Source organism: Sminthopsis crassicaudata, chromosome 4 (assembly GCF_048593235.1).
Source record: "Sminthopsis crassicaudata isolate SCR6 chromosome 4, ASM4859323v1, whole genome shotgun sequence".
NCBI classification, from domain to species: domain Eukaryota; kingdom Metazoa; phylum Chordata; class Mammalia; order Dasyuromorphia; family Dasyuridae; genus Sminthopsis; species Sminthopsis crassicaudata.
The window spans coordinates 211,452,187-211,477,070 of record NC_133620.1 but is presented as its reverse complement, the minus strand read 5'-3'; the positions used below and the strand labels follow the sequence as shown (position 1 = coordinate 211,477,070).

General features: G+C 33.6%; 1 protein-coding gene across 1 annotated transcript in view; it reads left to right on the top strand.

The window, feature by feature from the left end:
• FHL5 (four and a half LIM domains 5) overlaps positions 1-17,321 on the top strand; it is a 48,763-nt gene extending 31,442 nt beyond the window's left edge. The window contains 3 exon segments of the mRNA XM_074310260.1: positions 887-1,056; positions 8,008-8,194; positions 17,088-17,321. Of these exon segments, the coding sequence (XP_074166361.1) occupies positions 887-1,056; positions 8,008-8,194; positions 17,088-17,251 (521 nt within the window). The 3' untranslated portion in view covers positions 17,252-17,321.
• The last annotated feature ends 7,563 nt before the right edge of the window (positions 17,322-24,884 follow it).

The window sequence follows — 24,884 nt, the reverse complement described above, 5'->3', positions numbered from 1 at the left end:
ACCAAAAAAAAACAACCTGAAAACTGCTCTCTCCTCTTGGTACATCAGTAAGCTCCACTACATGTGCTTCTCTCTAAAACCAGTTTTTATGGTCATGGGAAGACTTCAAAAAGCAGCAATAAGATAAATGTGAAGTCTCCCCAGAGTAACTGACCATATGCCAAGTTACCTAGGACATGAGGGAATAGGATCAGAAAAAAAGTTGTTTAAACAGTCTCATTTGGCTCATCTCCAGTTTTTTGGAGCAAAGTTTTGAGACTTTTATATACATCCATTTTCATAAGGACAAAAGACCAGGAGGAACAGAATTATAAGATTAATCCCTGCATTGAGAGATATATACAATCTTTCTTATTCTGCTAGTGATGCTCTTTAGGCTCCAATATTCTTTATAAAAGAGTATGTCCTGTTGGTTCTCAGAAAATAATTGGTTTTGGGACATGTCAATGTTCTAATCTACAGTATGTTCCTGACATTGACCCCATGAACATTTTGTGGGAGGGCAGGTATTTATTCTCAAAAAGATAGGGATGGATTCAGAATATCCTTAGCCTTGGAATAGGTCTAAGATTCACAAATTTATCTAGACCACTTGAAACTATTCATGCACTCCACTAATGTCACTTGTTGAAGGATAATGTTTCCACGTCAATGGTATATATACTACTTGGAGAGTGTTTTCAAGAAAAACACTGTGTAATTTAGTAGTGGTATATGATATATTTTCAAGAAACAATACCAATTTAAATAATCCACCATCCTTCTCCCTGTCTACTTCTCTCTAACTTGAAAAAAATACTCTCTAAAAAATTGACATATGGCTGGATAAGATGGTACAGATTTGCTTAAACTGTTTTTAGAATATTCTGATTTTTATATTTTACAGGCTCCCGTAAAATGGAATTCAAGGGAAATGTATGGCATGAAACTTGTTTCGTTTGTCAGTCTTGCCAAAAACCTATAGGAACAGACCCTTTAATCTCCAGAGAGAATAAAAACTACTGTGTGCCCTGTTTTGAGAAGCAGTTTGCTCCACGCTGCAGTGGTTGCCAGAAGGTAATTATCTTTAAAAATTTAGACAACATGGAATCTTGTAAGCTTACAAATTTTATATTTATACATATACAAGGGCACAGATGAGGTCATTGGCTACTTTTGATTGCAAATTCAAACCTTTTCAGAAAAATATGCTCTTGCTGTAACAGTGGACACAAATTGGTTATTTCATCCTTCCCAAATCAGCTTAGGACTTTTGATATTCAGTTCCATTGACTGCTATGAAACATGAATTCCTGTTTTCAAGGAGATAGCCAAAAGCATTTTGAATACAAAATAGTTCTTAGAAAACAAAGTTTGATCTATTGAGTGTAACTGATTCAGAGAAATATGACTTTGGATCAGAAAGTGTTGAAGGAAGCCAATTTAAACAGGATGCTTGACTCCTCACATTATACTCTGGTAATGCTAATGATTCCTTGGTTTAAAGCTTTTATATTTCCAAGTTATTTGCCACTGGGCACTAGGCCCAAGGGAATTAAATGATCATTAGAAAAACTTTAGTCTTGACAGCAGGAAGGAAGAACACACAAAAAGGGGATTTTCTTTGTCCTGAGCTTAGAATCCCAGAGATGGTCAAAGCATCATGTGACCTAGTAGTCTCCTGAGTTATTGGTCCAAGAAAAGTCCATTTTGAAGAGTATAAACTTCTCTCAATTCCATTTTTTTCTCTTCGTTTTTTTGTGTGAAAAAAAAGTCTACTGTTTTATTAATTCAATGAAACTGGTCTCCATACTATTAATGATTGTCACAATGCTTTAACATCCATTTAACCTGTGAAGTATTTATTTGGGAATAAAACAATAAACACTATGCACAGAAGAGTAAGACATGACAACTCACTGGTTTAAGATAGTGATTTTCAAAAGAAAAATTATGTAGTAGGGCAAAATATATATGGATTTCTCCCCTATCTGTTTTCACTCTCATCTACTTACTGTATGTCTATGTCTACATTTCAAAATATGTATTGGCCAAGACCTATGATTTATCTAGTGAATGAAGTTTTATAGTGAAGAAATTCTCTGTATCAATGAATATCTGAACAGTTTCTGAAGCCTTAAAGCCTTAGATGGTTGCCTGGGTCACTGAAAGAAAGAAGGTACAAAAACCATGAATAGGAATGGAATATCCAGTCTATGTTTTATGAATATCCATGTTAGGAACTTACATAATTCTAGGATATCACAAAACCAGAATATGTTGGAGCATGGACTTCAACTCATGTGCTTCTGACTCCAAAATATACATTCATTATATTCAGTATCCATTATGTATCATCCTATAAACAAATACACACATGTATGTGTATGTGTTTATGATAAATACATACAACATATACTCATGACATAACATATATATAATATATGTATATATGGGTGTATATAAATATGCATAGTATACATGTATGTATGTATATATATATATATATACATATATATATACACACACACATATATATTCTTTAGAGAAGGAATTGTTTCATTCTCTGTAATTTTATAACATCACCAACTTGACTTGATAAATTTTTTTAAATTTATTTTTTGGCAAGGCAATAGTTGTTAAATGACTTGCCCAGGGTGACAGAATTAGTAAATATCAAGTATCTGAGACTAGATTTGAACTCAGGTCCTCCTGACTCCAAGACCAGTGCTCTATCATTGTACTACCTAGCTGCCCATACCTGATAAAGTCTTACTGACAGATTCTATACCTATGTCTAATCATTTCTTCATTAATATCCTGCCCTTATGACTCATTGTAACATGGAGGTCACATAGAGCTCTTGAAGACTATGCAGAAGGACACTAATTCAATCACATCTTCCTATGCTGGAGTGGGGCAACTAGGTTCTACAGTAGGATAAAACAGTAGACCCAAAGTCAAAAATAACTGAGTTTAAATCTACCTTCAGACATCTACTAGCTGTGTGAACTTGGACAAGTCACTTAATCCTGCTTGCCTCAGTTTCTTCCTGTTTAAAAAAAAAAAAAACCTGGAAAAGGAAATGGCAAACTACTCTAGTATCTTGCCAAGAAAACCCCAAATGGGGAGCCACAAAGAGTCCAGTATGACTGAACAACATCATGCTAAAAAGGCTTCAATTATGAACCTGGTAATGGACCATATGTCTGCCAGCCAAAGATCAGTCTAAATAAGTTTTAAAGAGATTCATCATAAGATTAGTTGTAGAGAAATGACTCTTAAAGACTTTTAAAAACATTTCTTAAATTGACCACATTACAGAAAAAAAATTTCCATCTGTAGGGAGATTCTCCATGCTGGCCCTTCAAATATTAAAGTGTAAGAGCATATGTACACTGCTTATGGTGAGATACCAATGAGATTTCCCCAACATAAATGATAATACAGCCATAAATAAAAGGCATATCAAGGTTATTAGAATGCATATAAATAGGAAATTAGACTTTGAGTAAACTAGAGGAATACTTAGGAAGCATGGCACTGATTTAGAGAACTGTTTCACTCATTGAGAAATGGGGCTCCTGATATAACAGACTCATATATAGTTTTTAAAATATTCATTCAAGTCCAAGGTATAATTTTATTTCAGAAACAAGGTTCTGTACCTGGGATCCATGTATAAATTTCAGGAGGTTTGTGACTTCAGTTGGGGGAAAAATTTACATCTTTATTTTCATTAATTTTTCATAGAAATTTAGTTTTTCCTCCTATTTTGAATATAGGCAACAAACTATTATTCTGAAAGGGGCTGACTTTATCAGCCTGCCAAAAAGGTTTTTAACACATGAAAAAATGTTAAGAACTTGTGGTCTAAAAGAAAAAAAAAAAGATTTGACATTCCTCAGCTAAATGTCCTGTGTACTTAGGTCAAGATATAGATAGAGCATGGGAATGATAGAAAAATACTAAACACACAGAACAGTTTGTCTTCATACTAAAGAGAGCCTGAGGTGGGGGCTTCCCTGCTTAATCAAAGGAGAAGTATGACCTGGGTGCAAAAAACTAACATTTTGGCAGAGCCAGGGGCCTCATGGCTATATATAGGACTTTTTTTTTTTTTTTTTTAAGGATAATCAAGAATTTTTGAAATGTTTACATTGGATAAGAAACAGGGTAAACCTTGCCAGGTCCCCCCCATTACCACCACCCACTCCCAAAAGGCTTCCTTTGAACTTAGAATTCACATATCTTCTAAGGCAAACTGAGTAATAAATATGTATCTGGCCAATGTGAGCCAAACTTAAGAAAATGTTTTGCAGGCAAAGGTCTTTGACATCTAGAACTTTTTTTAAAAAAGTTTGTTATTGTTATCAGTGTTAACCATGAGTTTTTATTTTGGAAAGTAGAAATTTGTTTTTCTGAAAAACCCAAAATATTCTGAATCTCAAATCTCTTGGATTAAAATGAAATCAAAACTTGAGTTAAAATATGCATATGTGTGTTTTATATATATAATATGTATGTATATATATATATATATTATATATGTATATGTACATATATATATATGTATATATATATATAATTCCCTGCTCCATCACGTAATTATCCATCATCTACAGAGTTGGAAAAGCCTTATTACATTTATTTTATTAAAGATGAAACTTGTAACAAAAGCCACAAGATCATTCAGGCAAAACCAAACTGAGAAATGAGAAGGTAGAAATCCTTGGCCTAATCTTACACCACTCTACCTCCCACTAAAGGCCAGAATTCAATCCAAATGATTCTAAATGCAAGAGAGTTTCTTTTTTTTTTTTCTTTTTATTTTAACACACTTTGCTTTATGAATCATATTGGCAAAGAAAAATTAGAGCAAAAGTTAAAAACCATGGGAAAAATAAAAAAGCACATACAAAAAAAAAAAAATATATATATATATATATATATGAAGAAGTGAACATTGATTTACATTCAGTATCTTTACTTCTCTTTCTGGATGCAGATGGCATTTTCTGTCCAAAGTCTTGTTAGGATTACTTTGAATCAGTGAACTGCTGAGAAGATCCAGTCTTTCATAGTTAATTGTGGAACATTCATGCTGTTATTGTGTACAATGCATTCTTGGTTCTGCTTGTTTAGCTTGGCATCAGTTCATGTAAATCTTTCCAGGCCTTGCTAAAATCATCTTATTCATTTTTTATAGAAGAATATCCCATTACCTTCATATACACAATTTGTTCAGCCATTCTGCAATTGATGGACATCATTTTTTTTTTCAATTCTTTGTTACCACAAAATGAGCTGTTGCAAAAATTTTTGAACAAGATTTCCTTGGAATCCTAATTCAGAAATGGCACTGCTGGGTCAAAGGGTACACACAATTTTTTTTAGTCTTTTGAGCATAGTTTCAGGTTACTCTCCAGAATGGTTAGATCATTTCATAACTCCAAGAACTATGCCTTAGTATCTCAGTTTTCCCAGATTCCTCCAACATACATTCCTGTTATATCCTTTGACCAGTTATTAACTGGGGAATGACTTGTATTCTTACAAATTTGACACAGTTCTTTATATATTTTAGAAATGAGACCTCTGTCAGAAATATTGGCTGAAAAGATTTTTTTCCAGCTTTGTATTTCCCTTTTAATCTTGTTTCTATTAGTATGGTTTCTGCAAAATCTTTTTGGTTTAATGTAATCAAAGTTGTCCACTTTTACCTTTCCTAATGTTCTTTAGTTCTTTGGTCATAAATTCCTCCCATCTCCAAAGATCTTACTGGAAAGTTATTCTTTATTCTCCTGATTTGCTTATAGTATCCTCCTTTATGCCCAAATCATTACCCATGCTAACCTTATCTTAATATAGGGTGGGAGATGTAGTTTTATACCAATTTTTATCAGTGAGTTCTTATTCCAGAAGCTGGAGTTTGGGGGTTTATCAAATACTAGATTACTTTAGGCCTTGATTATTTTGTCAAATTTTGTATATTTAATCTATTCCACTGATCCACCACTCTATTTCTTAGCCAGTACCAGTAGTTTTGATGCCTACTGTTTTATAATATAGTTTTAGGTTTGGTACTGCTAACTCACCAATCTTTGTATTTTCCCCTGATATTCTTGACCTTTTGTTCTTTCAGATATATTTTTCCTAGTTTTATAAAATAATGTATTGGCATTTTGATTGGGTATGGCACTGAACAAGAAGACCAATTTAGCCAGAATTATAATTTTTATATTAACTTGGCCTAGCAGTGAAGAATTGATATTTTCCCAGTTATTTAGATCTGTTTTATCTGTATGAGAGAAGTGTTTTGTAATTGTGTTCATATAGTTCTTGGGTTTGTCTTAGCAAGCATACCCCCAACTATTTTATTTTGTCTACCATAATTTTAAATGGAATTTCTCTTTCTATCTTTTGCTAATGGACTTTTTCAGTAATATATAGAAACGCTGATAATCTGTGTGAGTTTATTTTATACCTTTTAAGTCTGCTAAAGCTATTAATTGTTTTGAGTAGATTTTTGGATGATCATCTAGGATTTTCTAAGTATATCATCATATCATCTGCAAAGAGTGTGCAAGAGAGTTTCTTATTCCTAATTAAAGTCTCTGGTGTGTGTGTCTGATTCTGATTTGCTATGAATGCTACTTTTATTTGAGTCTTCAATCTATTAATCTTTGCTTACTAGTTATTTTATGGAGATATTAAAAGAAACCCTGAATTCTGCCTTGGTTGTCACTAAAAAGCCAGCTTTTTTTTTTTTTTTTGAAGCTTGTGAGAATTAATTTATATTGCTTTATTTCTTACCATAAAACATCCCATTTACTTATGCTGAGCAGCTTTTTAAAGTTGTTTTGTTTAAATCAGAGAAAAATCCAAGCCTCCTCTTTCTTTACATTCCAAAAGAAAAAAAGAAAATCTTAAAACTAACATAATAGAAATAATTTTCTACAGAAGAATACACCCAGGGGAAATCAACCCATGGATTGATTGTATAATAGATGTCCTCTACAGAGGTCTTATAGAGTAATTTGCATAAATTCACAGGAGCAATCTAAGATGTCACACTGCTCCATGTATCATATGAGGTTTGCATGGGCTCACTCCAGAGTAGGCAACTTCAAACCACTGGCTTAATAGTCTCTATCACATTAAGAAAAAATATCTGAAGTATGATTTCCTTGATGCAGACAGCTCCTAGTGCAGAAAGGTATCTGCCCTTCAACGTTATAGTCTTAGAAAGTTGTTAAAAGGTCACATTAAAACTTATGATTATTTGGGTGTACTGCACTTTGGCCTTAACCTACTCACAAGATCATGAATTGTTTTGTTGTAGATAGTGGGTGCTTAAACAAGCTTTGCACAAATCCCCAGATTTCCCATTAATTGGATGTTATGGAATTTATAAGACCTGACTCTCCACCCTCTCATTACATAGCCAGTCCCTGTCCCAGAGCTTACATTCTAGAAAGGGAAAATAGCTGAGGGCAAGGGACAGGCCACCAGGACATTGGATTTTTGAAGGAAGGCAATATCCTGTTGCAAATTGATATAATTACTATATAATATAATACTATATACTACATTATAATAATAAATAATAACTAGCATTTCTATAGTGCTTAAAGATTTTCAAAGCATTTTACATACCCTCACTTAATTCTCTCAACAACCCTGTAAAGCAAGTAGTAATTTTTACTTTCATATTATAGATGAAGAAACTGAGTCTGAAAGAAGTTTAATAATCTGTCCAGTTTAATAACATAGCTAAAATATGAGTGAAACAAAATTAACATCATGGCTTTTTGACACTCAAGTCCAGCAGTCTGCCCAATAGGCCATCCAGCTACCTGAATTAGTATGGAGAGGGGTTAGAAAGGGGAAAGGGATAAGCATTTCTGTTTCTCATGATGTGCCAGGCAGGCACTAGAATGACCCATTTGCCCAGAGCATCAAGGAGTAAAACATTCTGCTCTAACGGGATCAGCATGTTCATCTCGTTTTGTTTTCCTAAACTAGGTGATAACTACTGGAGGAATGACTTACCGTGATGAGCCCTGGCACAAGGAATGCTTTCTGTGTACTGGATGCAATAAGCAGCTATTTGGAGAAAGTTTCGTTTCCAAAGATGATCATCCATATTGCCAAGATTGCTATGCCACCCTCTATGCCCAGAGATGTGAAGGCTGCACCAAACCCATTACTGGTGAGTTTCCTCATAATTTTTTGTAGCCCTTTCACAGACAAGCTATGATTTCACTTTAGAGAGTTGAATGCAAAAGAAAAATTTAATTGATCTTATTTATACATCAGAAAATATTCTAATAACATCATTCAATAATAATATTTAATATGTAGCACTTCAATCTAGCTCTCAATAGGTATTTACTGAGTACAAGAAAACACCCAGAAAAAAGATATGGTCCTTCCCTACAAGGAACCTTTTAGACTAGCTGGGGAAAAATGATCAGCAGAATATAAGCTTCGTGAGGGGCAAGGACTGTTTTGTGTTTATCTTTTTCTTCTCAGGACCTAACACAGTATTTTGTCCATAGTAGTTACCTATTGAAGTGAAAGGCAGTTAAGGAATCAACAGTCGTCAATAAGCGTTTAATAAGTGCTTATTATGTGCCAGGGAAGGGAATAAACATTTATATAGAACCTAGGTACTAAGCACTTTTTTCTTTTCTTTTTTTTTTTTTTCCCAAAATATCTCATTTGAACCTCACAAGAAACCTCTGAGGTAGGTGCTCTTATTATCACCATTTTACACTTGAGGAAACTTAGGCAAAGAGACGTTAAATAACTTGTCCAGGGTTACACAGCTAGTATTTGAGGTTAAAGTTGAACTTCAGGTGCAGTGCTGGTACTAAGCTTGGGATACAAAAAGGGGCAAAAATAGGTGTGACCTATAGATATTAGGGAGGATTTCATAAATGAAATGGGCTTTTAGAGTTAGGTCCTAAGGATCCTATATCTCATACTTGAAACAGATCTCTAGATCATTTAGGTCAATCACCCCATTCTATAGATAAGGAAGCTTATCTATAGAAAAAAGATTGAGTTACTTGCCCAAGATACACATTAAGTATCAGTGGCAAAATTAGAATTCAAGTCTTCTGATTCCAGACCTGGGCATTTTCTGCTCTATCATACTACTTTCCAGAATTCTTTTAGAATATCCTAGCTCAGCTAAAATGTCCATCCTACAGAAGCCTAATCTGATTCCTTTGTTTACTAAGACCATACTCTAGAAATTACTTTTGTATTTACTTTGTATTTCATATTTACTTTTGATGTATAAAGTATTTTTTCTTCCAATACAAGATAAACTCTTCTGGGGTGGGAACTGCTTTTTTTTTTTTTTTTTTTTTTTTTTTTGGCCTTTGTATTCTAGCAGTTACTACAGTGTTTGGCAATTAATGCTTGCTGAATAAATGAATGAATGAGAGAGGCAGTATTTATAAATGAGAATCTAAAATGATTGTCTACTAGGTCTATAGGACCTTCAAAAAATGCAAGAGTTTAATTAAATGCAAGTATTGATATGAATAGCCCAACATGGTATTCATGTGGTTTGCACAGGTCAGACATTCATTAATCAGAATTTAAAATCCTGCTAACAAGTTTGGTATTCTATTTTCTCTCTGTTCACTTGAAATGAGTTTTAATTAAGAACTGGCCAGAAAGCCAAAAGATAGTGTACTACTAAAGGAACAAAACACCTGTAAAAATGATCTGAAAATAAAACAAATTGTAAATTGATCCATGATGAATAAATTTCCATGAATAAAATAAACATTACCTTTCCCTCAGAGACCCTGCTGAAATGTTAATCATAGACAGGAGAAACACAGCTTGCCAGACACCTGTTCAGGTACACACAAAGCAGCAGCTCATCTTACAAGCAATTTATGGACACATTTAGCAGTGTGGCAGAACCATATTTTTATCCCCACTCCCTCTCTACACAGGCTCCTGGAGCCTACTACCATTTCCAAGATTAATATTTGTATATTATACTCAATTTTCTTCACTCTGCTTTGGCGAGGGGATTAATATTTGTATATTACACTCAATTTTCTTCACTCTGCTTTGGTGACATGATTAAAGAATCATAGTCCCTACACTTTCCTATTTTTTCCCTCCATCTCCAATCTCAAGGGCATGAGGAAATACCAAGCAGATATTCCACCATCCCCCACTGAGAAAGAAAGAAGGGCCATGTAACTTGTCTGGTGTTCACTTTTGAATGTAAAATGGAGTGGACCAGATAGATTCTAAGATCTCTTTTAGGTCTAAATCTATGAATGTATGATTCTAAAGTACCACTCTCTTTGGACTGGAAAAGAGAGTGAGAAACCTACCTTTACATATATGTTTGATTCATCCCAGGCTTCAAAGTAGAAACCTAACATCCAGCCTCAAAATTGGAGGACAATTGGATGGAAGCTAAAGCCTGCAAGGAGGCAAGCCTAAAAGTCTTCCCAAGCTGCTTGATAAACCTTTTCTAACTACTTGCCACCAGGGAAATCCTTCTTAACCAGTAGATTTACTTTGTACTTTATACATTTTGAAGGGTGGGGAGAGTACTGTTAGTGCCTTCCAACTGTAAAAGGAAGAATAACTTAGATTGCTCCTTATTTCTAATTAGGAGCACTAAATTGGTCCCAAGACAGGTACTTTATTTGTTTATTTAAATTCTTAGCCTTGTTATGGTTTAACAATCCTTAGACATCCGGTTAAGAAAAAAAATTAGTTAAATATTTTCCATCTATTCCTAAATATACAGATGTTTGAAATGATACAAATTAAATACCAGATGTTTGATTTTTTATTCTATCTGAATTAGTAGTAGTTACAGCAAGATGACCTGGAGTCACATTATAATCACCATTAACCAAAATAACTGGGCACCTGTTTATTCTGTTGTATGGTAATGTTCTAATACAAAAAATAAATAAATAAATAAATAAGTTTTACATAGAAGAATCACATGTGAATTGAGAGCCAAAGTATGATAATAGTTCATTTATCATCTGTCTGAAAAGTTTGAAAATATACACATAAAATCCAAATTAGAAAGAGCTTGATCCCTGGGTATGGATAGGAGATACACTAAATAACACAACCAATTCACATATTAAGGGAGAGTCACCATTGCAGATATATGTTTTAAAAGGTTATGTACATAAATTCATATATTCACACAGATTTGGACATAACATGTACATATATTCACATATATGTCTATGATATATATATATATATACATATATATGTATATTATTTAAAACATAAGTTACTTTCCCTGGATATTGGCAAATTAGCAAAGAATTGTGTAACAAGTAGCAAGTGCCAGACTCTTTAGACTAATAAAATAATATGCAAAATTGGCAAAAATAATCATTTACTTGGAATCCAAAAAATCTTGTGTTCAAAAAACTGAATTTTTATATTCTCCACTTACTTTTAGGATTTTAAGTAAAAAGGGGAAAATAAGTGTATATGAGAGTGAGAGACAGAGAACACAAAAAAGAGAGGAGAGGAACATATGCTTACATGATTTTTGTGTGAGCTCTAAGAAGTATCTATCAGTTTTCTCAACCAGGTTATTTGTCACAGAAAACAGCAATGGTTGTGAAGAACTCTGGGGGAAAAATACTTTCTCCCAACTTATATCCATTGAGTTGTAACTTATAATCTTAAGAACTGGCTAAAGTACTAAGAGGTTAAGTGTGTCAAAGTCACACAGCCAATGTTTGTATATGTGTGTCAATATCAGACTTTGAACTGAGGCTATCCTAACTCACTTTGCCTCATTTTAACCATTATTATGCCCATTGTCAGTCAAGGTGATCTTTGGGATTTTTTTTGAAAAGCTATCTTCAAAGTTAATTGTCAAAAAAGAATTCAGTCCAACTCTATATCTTTTTTTATTTTTACATACTATAAAATAAGAAACCATCTTCATGTGGTGGGTTGAAGGCCTGAATTAGCTAATACATCAAATAAATGTTAAATCATGTTCATTTTAACTTTAGTCTTTTTTTTTAATTAGCCATCCATGTTGTATGCCTCTGTATGTATGTGAAAGCAGAATGTATGTATATATACAAATATACACACATTCATATAGTAGATAATATATGAGAGAAAGCATAATGTGTGTATAATATATATATATATAGTGTTATACATAGATGTATAATATATTATATATACATTATATATTATATACATACATATATGTGTGTCTTTTCTGTTTTGCCCTGTATTGAAATTAGCATTGTGTCTGCCCTTAGCAAAATTCAGTGTTACACACACTGTATTCATATCTTGTTGCCCTCTGGGTCAATATATTCTGTATCTATTGAAATCCTTGAGGAAGGTCCTTAAGTGTGAACCCAAGATCAGAGTTGTTTCCTGGTGGGTTTTGCCACATCCTTTATTCAATGAAATTTTTTAAATGGAATCTCCAAAGCCAAGGGATATTTCAGCTGTAGGGAGAGACTAATTGAGTCTGGAATTTTTTCCCTTTTTGTTTAATTAATGAATTTGTTTGTTTAACAAATTGTTTGAACTGACCAAGAATCCAGAAAGCTAAAAGAACATATGATGGAATTTTAAAGATATTCTGAAGGTTCTAACTAATAACTTACTCTGCACTTTGTCTCCTATAATTCTACCACTTTAGCATCAATCTACTTTAGAGGGGAACTCCACCTTATACGTAAAATAAATAGACATATACCTAAGCTTCCACATGGCAGCTCACCATGTGGTACAGTGTGCACAGTGCCAGGCCTGGAGTCAAGAAGATTCATCTTTGTGAATTCAAAAATGTCTTCAGACACTTACTAGCTATTACCCTGGCCAAAGTTACATAACCCTTTTGCCTCAGTTTCCTCATCTATAAAACGAGCTGGAGAAGGAAATGGCAAATCACTCTAGTTTCTAATGCCAAGAAAACTCCAAATAGGATCATGAGGAGTCGGAAATGAATGGAATAACTAAAAAAGAACAAGAAAGCTTCCATGTGTTTCCCTGTACAAATGGGGACACTGAAAAACCTATTAGTTCTTGATTTGTTCTAAAACAGTCATAGGCTAAGATTGTTTAAGTGGGGTTGTCCACTAATCACTGAGTCATTTTTTTCATCATTAAAACAACTGAACTAGAAGACCATCAAGGAGAACTCAAGAACAATACATTTAACCACCTCACATGGTTAAGTATTGACATCAAGCAAAAAGTGCTATAAAAATAATTATTATTCTAGAAGCAACTTCCAGGGATCATGTCATTTAACCCAATCTTCCTCCAAATATGAGATAGAGAGAGAGATAAGGGAGATTAAACTAGCTACAGAAATTTTATCGACAATTCATCTTACATTAAGCAAAAGAAAACAAAAGTCATTTAATTATGAAATATGATTGTCAGGATAAAGAAGCCAATCTTGAAAACTTTAAGTAGTTTAAAGTATTGATGCAATATAAAGAAACATGTGCTTTATATACTTCAAAAGAAACTCAAGTAAAAATTGTTTTTCCCTTATCAAAAAATGTTCTACCACAATTTTATATATTTTTAGAGTAAGGAAAGTCCAGAAAAATGCTACAGTGAGAAAAGCATTGACAGGACACCTGGATTCTAATCCTTTCTCTTTTGCTTATTACCTAAATAACCTTAAATAAATCACTTAATCTCTTAATACCTCAGTTTCTGCATATATAAAGTGAGGAATTTGGATCCCAGCTCTAAATCTATGAGCCTTATAAACCTGTGATTTCTAATCCCTTTCAGTTCTGACATGCTATAAGTCTATAGAAAGACAAAGGCTTATGGTCTCTTCAAAAGGAATCACTAATGTCATAGCATTGTGTTCTGTGCAAATGAAATCTGACTTGTCTGTCATGCAAGGAGGAAATCGTTCTCTTATGGTATCCAGTTAATAGATGATCTCATTTTCTATAAAGAAGTCTTCCTGACAGAGAGTAAATGAAAATTTGAGAACTGAGCGATTTGATACTCTCTTAAAAGTTAGGTCAGGCCTATTTCAAATCACTGCTACCAGCTGCTTCTGTTTTAATGTTCAAATTTAATTTGAGATGAACTACCTTGATGTCTCTCTGCTACATGAATAAGGCATATTTATGAACTTGAGAAATACTCCTGCATATGGAAACCCTGAAGAGATTGAGCATGATGTGCTGTTTGTGAATAACTTGAATATAATTAGCACACTAAGGAAAAATTCAATGTTTTTTAGAGATTTTTTTAAACTTCATTTGAACCAATTAGCACAAAATTGATTTACCTTTGCTTCATGGATTTTTGCTATATATCTATATATGCATATATATAGATATAGATATAGATCTTTATATTTAAAGCATTAGGTACAGTGTAGAGAATTGGAATTAGGAATTAGGAAGACTCCTCTTCCGGAGTTCAAATCTGGCCTCAGAACTTACTAGCTGAGCGTGACCCTGGGTTAAGTTATTTAACCCTATTTGCCTCAGTTCCTCATCCATAAAAATGAGTTGGAGAAGGAAATAGCAAGCCAATCTAGTATGTTTGTTGAGAAAACTTTCAAATAGAGTTAGGAAGAGTCAGACATGATTGAAAAGGATGCAAAGAATTGTAAAACTAGTTTAAGAAACATGAGGAAATGTTGATATAAATTCTCTTTAAAATGTGAAATGCTTACCAAGAAAAAAAAAATACTAGAAATAAATGTGTTGGAAATCAATCCCCTATTATGCAAATATGCACCATCATGCTTTAAAAAAAGTTATGGGAAGCAAAGCTATTAATATTGGCACCTACATTTGGGGCTTAGGTGACTGGGAAGGATGGTGATATTGTTCACAGTAATAGGGAGTTGGGAAGAAGGAGGAAAGTTTGGGAGAAGGAAGATAAAGAACCTAGTCTTAGACATTTTGAGTTTAAGATGTATAAGAGACATCTAGTTCTACATGCCCAATAGGCATTTAAATATTTCATGGAATCATAAAATATTTTAGCTGATAGGAACATTAGCAATCACCTAGTTTATTCCCTGACTCCTCATTAGACATTTGAGGAAATTGAAGCACAAAGAAGAGACGTCAACCCACTTCAAGTCACATAGCTAGTGAATGGTAGAACCCGAGAATGAATCCAGCCCTATGATCCTTCTGTGTAGTATTCTTCCAAAAACAGCAAGGTGCAATATTCTTACAAATGAGAAATGTGGAAATATGAAAAAGTTCCTAAGGAATAAAGCAAAGCAAAATAAGTATTTCAGTTCTGGCCAGAAATGATGGTCTTCCCTTCCCAGACTGATCTTTCTCTCTTTCTCGTTTTTTTTTTTTTTTTTTTTTTTTTTTTTGGAGTAGGTAAAAGAGGCCATTCTTTGCCTCATTTTTTATCTAGCTTTAATCACTGAATAATGTTGTCTCAGACAAACTGAGACCTAAGAAAGAATCCTAACTTAAAAAGGCCAATGTCTCCCATTGTATCTGGGCCCATTTCCAGTGGTCCTAATCTGTCTTGTCCTGGAAGCAGTGAGGGTAGTAACTTTGGAAGTAAATCCAATTCACTTACAAGTCAAGATAACACTTTCCTGATGTTATTGGTCCTTTTTGTGAAAAGACATTATTCCTAAAGCAAAGTGTCCAGTAACTCTTGAGAGTTTCTTTTTCTTCACTTATAAAAAGATGAAAGAGATTACTACAAGGATCTAAGCATCTCAATTGGTATGTTTGGGAACACTCAGCTATCTCTGCTCCTAAACACAAGAATGCCTCATGAAGTTCAATGGAAGGAAAACAAAATGCCATAATAAGTCTTCATGCAGAAGTTGGATGATCATTTGTGGGGGTGCTATTGAGGAATATGCATAGAATTAAGTGATTTCCAAGGTTACTTTTATAGTTCATAGAATTGGGCTTCAGTTTGCCCATCTGTAAGATGAATTCAACACATCCAAAATTCACTCTTTCCTATAAAAAGGCTCCCTTCTTCCTAATTTCCCCATTCCTTTTGATGATACCACCATTCACCTAGATGATTTCTAAGGTAACTTCTACTCTTCATCTATTATCCTCTGAATATAATATTTAATATTCATCATTAGGTGAAATACAAATGAAGGACCATGTAGATCACATTATGGAGATAAGATTTTTGCCCACAAAAATTCATGTCCTTGGCTCCTTTTAAAGCTTTCATAATCCCATTAAATCATTGCCAAACACCCTTGATGAGTACAACTGAATTCAACATTCTTGGCAAGACTGGGAAATGGGCAGGGTCATGTGGAAGTGTGACTGTGTATACCTTATATCACTTACTGGAAAGGAGGGTTTAGGTAGCATACCCCTAAGGTGGTCTGCTTAGCAGGCCTCAGTAATCATGCCCCAAAACAACTTGGTATCAGTAAGGGTGCCATTGTGCAGGAAAAACATATGGAAGCATGGAATATCAGGAAATATAGATCTTTTTAAAAGACAAATTTTAATTTTTATTGGTATCTTTTGTTTTTACATCACTTGCATTTCTAAATTTATTCCTCCTCTAATCAATGAGCTTTCCCTTGTAAGAGAATATATTAAAGCGATAGAATAGGAAAAAAGAAAGCAATAAAGGAAAACCAATCAATATATCACACAACACAGTATTCCTTATAGCACCTCACTTCTCCAGTAATAGAATAGCATAAAAATCATAGATTTAGAGCCGAGAGGGACTTCAAAGACCCTCTGGTCCAAAACTTTCTTTTCACAGTTAAGAATGCTGAGATTCAGGAATGTTAACTTATTGGACCACCATCACAGAAATAATATCGGGGGTTAGGTTCAAATACAGGTCTTCTTAGTCCAGAACCTGTGCATTTCCCCCATCCCGACCTGTACCACATGGTACCACATTTCTTTTCTCTATTTGTTTATTCTGTGTGTAATGGAAGAAACTTGGTCTGCAAATACAGTTGATGAATTCAGGAATCTTTCTCTAGAACAGATTATGGGGCTTAAAAGTAGATAATACTGCATTTATGTTACTTGCCTACATGTGGAAAAAAATGTGTTTTCTTCTAAATTCCTTCCTAGCTCTCGGAAGCCCCCAGTACATCTCATTCCAAGAACGACAATGGCACAGCGACTGCTTCAAATGTGGAAAATGCAATGCCTCGTTAGTGGGCCAAGGCTTCCTGACTCATCAGGAAGCCATTCTCTGCAGGGAATGTGGTTCCAACACAGAATCTGAGATCTGAGTGGCGCAACATACCTTTCACTTGTGTTTCTTGAGGGTTTCTCGTTCACTAAATTTAGAACTCACTCAAAGTCAAAGTAAGATCTTGTTATTGTTCAGTTGTTGCAGGCATATTTGACTTTTCATAATCCCCATTTGAAGTTTTCTTGGCAAAGGTACTGGAATGTGACTTCCTTTTCCAACTCACTTTACATATGAAGAAACTGAGGCAAGCAGGATTAATTTGCCCAGGGTCAGCTACTAAATTTCTGGGACTGCATTTGACTCCAGTCCTGATGTGCCATCTAGCTACCTTGAATTCAAGATATTGATGTTAATTTCTAAAAAAGTCTTAGGGAGAAAAATTGTATACTTTTCTTGTACACTTTATTTGCAACCATTTTAACAGGCTGAGAAAAAGAAGGCTTATCTAGCTCCTCAATCTAAAATGTACCTTTTCTTATATCACACTGCACTCTACTGTTAGATCCTAAAGACAGTATCACTTCACTGAAATTGAATGTGTAATTTCTATCTAGGAGTCCTAAATGATTTAACTATTAAGAGGAGAATGATCTCACCAAAACTTCAAGGAGAAGGAATTATATACATATATACAATTAAAACAAATCATTTTCCACTAATTAAAAAGATATGCTTATGCTTCAAAATTGGGTTCTTTGTGAATTACAGAAAAAATATCAGGCAAGGCTGATTGACAATGACCACATCACACATTGGATTTTTATCACCTGTTTCTCAATCTTGTTCACACATACTGACTCAGGAGCTGAAACCATTTCCCAAGCAAGCTGATTCCTACTTATAAACAAGAAAATTTTGAAATCTCCTCCCCTAAAACTAAAGTATACTGTTAAAGTACAAAGGATATCCCATACTTCTAATACAATCTAATCACAGGTTCCGCATATTCCATAGGTTTTTTATTGTACATTTTAAAAAGAAACACTACAGATACCATGAAAATGAAAGCTTGCTCTTTCACCAGGATTATCCTTATCCTTAAAGAAACAAATTTAAAATAAACATGTCTTTTTAGTTGTCTCTTTGTGGAAATGAAATGTCAGGGAAGGGGTTGAGTGTTTTTGCATTTTAAAAAATGATAATACTGTAATAGAATCTGACTGCATTATAAGAACCATTAAAATATATACACTGTCTCAGGATTTGATCAGTAACTAATTTCATGGACCAAAGAGCGTCTGAAGTCGTTGGAAAGGAGTTAGAAAGAAGAAAGGATGATAGAAGAAAGGATGATACTAGTGAAAATGACAGTTATGAGATGTTTTCCATCTTGATGTCTTGCAAACCCATTAGAAAGTTCATTCAGTGGAGCTTAGGGGCACAGATATTTTTCTTTGCACATCTAGATTAAGGAGGATACCATCTCTCACTCTCTTGGCTTCCTTTTTTTTTTCTCCTTCCTCATATCCTTTAGGAATGCTTCCAGAGACTCCCTCCTGTGCCCCCTATTTCTCCATTTATGACATCAGTCATTAAGAGAATGCTAAGATAGTATTTCCATCTCTATGATATCTTTAATACTTAATATCTTTAATACACCAAAATTCTTGGGAATTACAGTGGCAAATGACTCACAAAGTTAAAAAAAGAAAAGATGCATATTGGTCGCAAGTTACTTTAACTTCCTGACATTATGAATTTGTGCTTGAGAATATATAAAAGACATAGAGTAATAGTCTCAGATTTGGAAGGCACCTCTGAGACTATCTAACCCAACTCATACTTGAATTAGCATCTGTTTTGTAATATATGCTGAAATGATCATCCAGGTTTTGATTAAAGACTTCTGGGAGAATGTACTTCTCCCAAGGCAGGTCTAATTGCTAGAAAGTTTTTCTATATGCTGAAGTGAAATCACTTTCTCCAAAACAGTCTTATCTTCTAGGAGAAAACAGAATAAATATAATTTATCTTCCCTACAACAGCCTTTCAAATATTTGAAGAGAGCTATTGCATGCATTGTACATCATATTTTTCCCAGGCCAAACATCTCCAGTACCTTCAATCGATGCTAATATCACTTGAATTGAAGACCCTTCATCAAGGGTATGTATGGCAGGAAGATGAGCAGGCTGGTCATATTCATCAAGAGTTATGGATAGAAAATGGGAAGCCTAAACATTGTCCTGATAGCTGCAAAATATTAAAAGGATAAGGTGCATCCTCTATTTCATTGGAATATAATTTATGCCAGATTTATAGAAACACATGGATAAGGATTGCACAGAATTGCAGTTATGATCTACACTGGAAGCATTCAATTTTTATTTTATTCAGTATAATCTGAACTAAACCTAAAACCTCTCAGTGATTGTACCATAGATCTGCCAAAGAACTCAAAGTATCAAAGACATATTGGTTTACTAGATAGAATGCTACACTGGTAGGAGGGAATCCACAAGAGGTGTTTAAATCCCATATCAAACACTTAATAGCTTTATGACCTTGGCCAAGGCATTTAAACCCTCTGTGACTCAGTTTACTCATTCATAAAATACCCCTTTTCAGCTCTAAATCTATGATTCCATAATTTTGTGATACCCTACTGTCCAAGGACAGTCATACTTCTTGATTTCTAGGCCTCCCAGCTAAGAAGATAGAAAATGGATGAATACATATACACAAACACATATATGTTTTTTTAAAAAAGCTATTCACAGAGTGGTTAATCATACATATTAAAAACAATGATGGGGCTCAATTACATCCTTTCACTGGTTGGAATAGCATCAAAAGAGATTAGATTTAAATTGTTATGGAATTTTGGAAAACAATTTTGGAAACAATTTAAGTACAAAGACATTTTAAAATGTTGATAAAAATGTCAAATTGCTTGGAAATTTTGATAAAAGTTGCTCAAGGTGTTTTTTTAAATGAATAGTGCCTGGACATCTCCATAGGCACATAGTAGAATACCAAGAATAATCTCCAATATTATATGTTTTGAGTATTATTCTAAAATTATATATCTAAAATTGAACACAATGGATGTGCCTTTAAGATCTCAACGGTGACATTGCATCATAAATTTTAAAGAGTAGAGACATGTCAAGTGGAATACAGAGTATAGTAGACATAGTCAGGTATACTTAAGTTCAAATTCTCCTTTTATCACTCATGACTTACATGATCACAAAGAAGTCACTTCATTCCTCTCAACTTCAAGAAGTTCTCTTATGTTATAGATAACTTATAGAAGTTTCTGTCCCACTTTAAAGAAATCATAATTCTTCAACATATCAAGAAAACTACTGAAAGCAGAGCTGTCTGTCCAGTTTGAATTGTGTCCAATTGTGTCCAATTGAATATGACATTCAATTCACTCACAAGTAATTTTTAAGAGTTTGGCATTTCTTGGAGACTTGTTCAATTAAAATGCCACAGATCTATATCACAAAAAATCACTTCTTATTGTGATAATAAATTCTAAATAAGTTCTAAACTTAGATAATCAATACAAATCATTCCCCTTACACTTTATTTCTGACCTTTGAATGTAAAATATCACACTACCACATTTGAAAATAAGTTCATATCTATTAAAAGCAAAATTTTTTCTATATATTCATGTTCTAATTGGAAGAGTCATCTATTGTACACTGAAATTAGAATGTCATAAACACATACATAGTCAGCTAGGTGGCACCGTGGATAGAGCACCAGTCCTGGAGTCAGGAGGATCTAAGTTCAAATCCAAGTCTGGACACAACAGCAGTCTGGCCCTGGGCAAGTCACTTTAATCTGATTGTCTGCTCTCCTCCCCCTCTTAGCCCCCACGCCCCCACAAAAAAAAAAAAAAAAAATCCTGCCCCCAAGGAGCTTAAGAGAAAGATCTAGGATTTGACATACACATAAGAAAATAATTGAATATATGCACAGAATAACATGATCAAGAAAGGTAAATTAATAAAGTCTAAATATCTAAGGAATGAGATAATGCCAAGTAGAAAAGTAAATAGAATCAGATGGGAATCACAGAATCACAGTTTCAGAGAGACCACAGTCCCATATAGTCTATACTGTACCTGAAAATTCCTCCTTGGTAAGTGGATTTCTGGCCTGTATTTGATTCTCCATTACTGAAGAATTTACAGTCTTTTAATCCACACTATTATACTTTTGGGGAAATTCCAATTATTAAGATTATTTTTCCTTGTCTTAAACTGAAATCTAGTTCCTTATAATTTCCACTTACTGGTTCTAATCCTATCCTTCAAGTCAATTGATAATAATAATTAAGTCAAATCCCTCTTCCACAGAACAATCTTTCACCCGATTGAAGAAAATATATATTACATTCTCTTTTCCAAGCTAAACTTCCCCAGTCCCTTCCACTGATTCTAGCATGATAAACTTGAGACACTTTACCATCAAATTACCTCTTCTAGATATTGCCCAGTTTATCAAAGTCCTTCCTGATGTAGTGCCTGGATCCAAATACAACATTCTGAATGTTATCCGACCAGGACAAAATATAGTGGAACTATTATTTCCAAATATAAAAGACTTCTCAGATGTATGATGTGAGTGACATAGATTTAGTGCAGTAGAATTGGAAGGGGATTAGGTGAAAGAATGACATACTCAATGATGAGGGCAGGAATAAATAAGTCATGTGGATTTGAGCAACCCAATGATTCAGAAACAAAAAATCTGTTATAAAGGATAATAAGAAATGAGGCTGATAAACGAGCAAATGGTCAATTGTTATGGTGTCAAATGTTTGATAAGTTGAGATTTGATAAAAATTGGTGATATAGAGCCATCGAGGGGTTCTTGAATGAATCATTGATCATTTAATGAAGATAGCATTTTAGGAAGATTATTCAAGCAAATAATTTTAGGATGAGTTGAGATTATAAGAGATTGGAACATTAGAGAGAAAGCTATTATAAAATTATAAGAGCAAAGTCATGAGGCCCTATGCTAAAATAATGGCTGAGGAAAGAGGAAGCATCTCTAAGATAATTGTTATGAGTACAGAAAAGAACTTAAAATTACTCCAAAGCTAAAATATTGGGTATTAAGATAATATGGAATCAGAGAGGGGAAAAATGACAGAAAAAAATAAAATGTTGGATAGTTGAAAACTTTTCTTAAGTCACTCAGAAATATTTAAAATGTTATACTTGGAACATCCACTCTCAGTTAGACAATGGCTAAAAGTAATAATAAACTCAAGCATTTATTTTCTCTAGAGGTTAAATGAATTTACAAAAAAACAACAAAAAAAGTGCTATCATAGCCTGAGCATATATTTTGGTAGCTATACTAAAAAGGAATGACATTGATAATGGCAGAAATCAAATCTCAACTTGATAAAAATTGGTGATATAGAGCCATCGAGGGGTTCTTGAATGAATCATTGATCATTTAATGAAGATAGCATTTTAGGAAGATTATTCAAGCAAATAATTTTAGGATGAGTTGAGATTATAAGAGATTGGAACATTAGAGAGAAAGCTATTATAAAATTATAAGAGCAAAGTCATGAGGCCCTATGCTAAAATAATGGCTGAGGAAAGAGGAAGCATCTCTAAGATAATTGTTATGAGTACAGAAAAGAACTTAAAATTACTCCAAAGCTAAAATATTGGGTATTAAGATAATATGGAATCAGAGAGGGGAAAAATGACAGAAAAAAATAAAATGTTGGATAGTTGAAAACTTTTCTTAAGTCACTCAGAAATATTTAAAATGTTATACTTGGAACATCCACTCTCAGTTAGACAATGGCTAAAAGTAATAATAAACTCAAGCATTTATTTTCTCTAGAGGTTAAATGAATTTACAAAAAAACAACAAAAAAAGTGCTATCATAGCCTGAGCATATATTTTGGTAGCTATACTAAAAAGGAATGACATTGATAATGGCAGAAATCAAGTGAGTCACTACAAATCCATCCCTATTATCAATCAATCAACTATTTACTAAACACCAGTGGCTGGCATTATATTAGGCATTGAGGATACAGGTACAAAAGAAATGAAATAATCCCAATTAGGAGCTTACATTATGATGGGAGAAGACAAGTAGTATAGAGGGAGAGCACAGATCAAGTTGGGAGTTTCAGGAAAAGTTTATGCAAAAGATGCTACTCAAACTGTACTTTTATGGAAGAGGGGATCTAACTCTGAAGGTGGAATAAGAGAGCACAATCTGGGGATGTCAAATGGTTAACATTTGTGTGACAATGATAAGTCAGTATCATTGTGTGAATATTATATGAATAGAAGTGAAAATGTAAAAAAGTTACATTTGCTTTTTAAACATCATCCTTTTGATTAAATGATTAGTAGTTTTAATTTTTGTAAGAAAAAAAATTACTTCACAAGTCACATCATTTCTTGGTAAAATGTACTTTAGAGATATTTAAATAGTACAAACAAAATACCGACATATATAGTCACTGATAGATGTTTATTAATGCAGCAAAAGTTTTGTCTCTCTTGTAAGTTATTTTAAGTAAATTTGAGTCTTATGCAGTTTCCTGAACAGGTTTTTAGAAATTTCTTTTTCATTGCTACCTAATTCTTTTAAAATTAGCTGTGTATGTTTTAAGTAGATAAGAAATAACAATTGTGATTTATTTTTACTTCCATTTTCTAGGAGCTCATGAACTATTTTCTCTAGATATTTCTTCCAAGCCAAAAGTTACTTATCTACTAAGATGTTATGAGACAAGCACTATGCTATTAAGTCACTCTTTTTTGATGTGCCCTCAAATAGTAATCATTCCTGTCATGTTAACCAGAAAAATTCACAATTTCTGATCTTTTTAATATTTTAAGCTTTTTAGTAAATTAGTTTCTCAAGGACCACCACAGTTATGTGATCAAATAAAAATTGATAAATGATGATGGACTATTATATTTCCAATTTCCACTTCTATAATATTAAATAAAATACTTTAACAGAAACAGCCTATTTCAGTGTTCATTTTTGTGCTTTGATATTGACTTGGACCATTTCTATAACCAGTAGGATTATACTAAACCTGTCCTCTTAAACCATGTGATACTCCATTATCTGCTCTTCCTATTGATCCTGATTCTTCATCAATAACTCCCAGGACTCAGTTCACCATTTTCCTTTCTCAATATAGCTGCTACTTCTCTCTAAAATAAGCTACTCAGATTGTCATCAAAAAGAATACAAGGACTTTTCTTTTTTCATACCTTGCAAATTACACACAATACTGCAAGTTAATTTTTATAGGATATATACATAGGCTCTACTAGGGGAATAATATAAGGAAAGCTAAGGTACGAGGCACCTCTTCAGAGCTCCCTTGTGGTACTGTCAGTAAACCTTTATTATATCCCCCTTGATCCTCTAATTGAGCTCTTCTTCCATGAGTCAACCCATCCAAAGGATGTCCTTTCCAGGACTTTTTTCTCCAGATATTATGCCTCTTTTTGTAATATGAATCAACACCCCTTTTTTGTTTCCATATACCTCAAAGTCTTGGATGTCTATTTAAAACACCAGAGTGGGACATACTATACATAGTGATTAGATATCTCTAACTTTGAGTAAAAATTATACTATACATAGTGATTAGATATCTCTAACTTTGAGTAAAAATTTCTCATATTTCAGAGGGCAA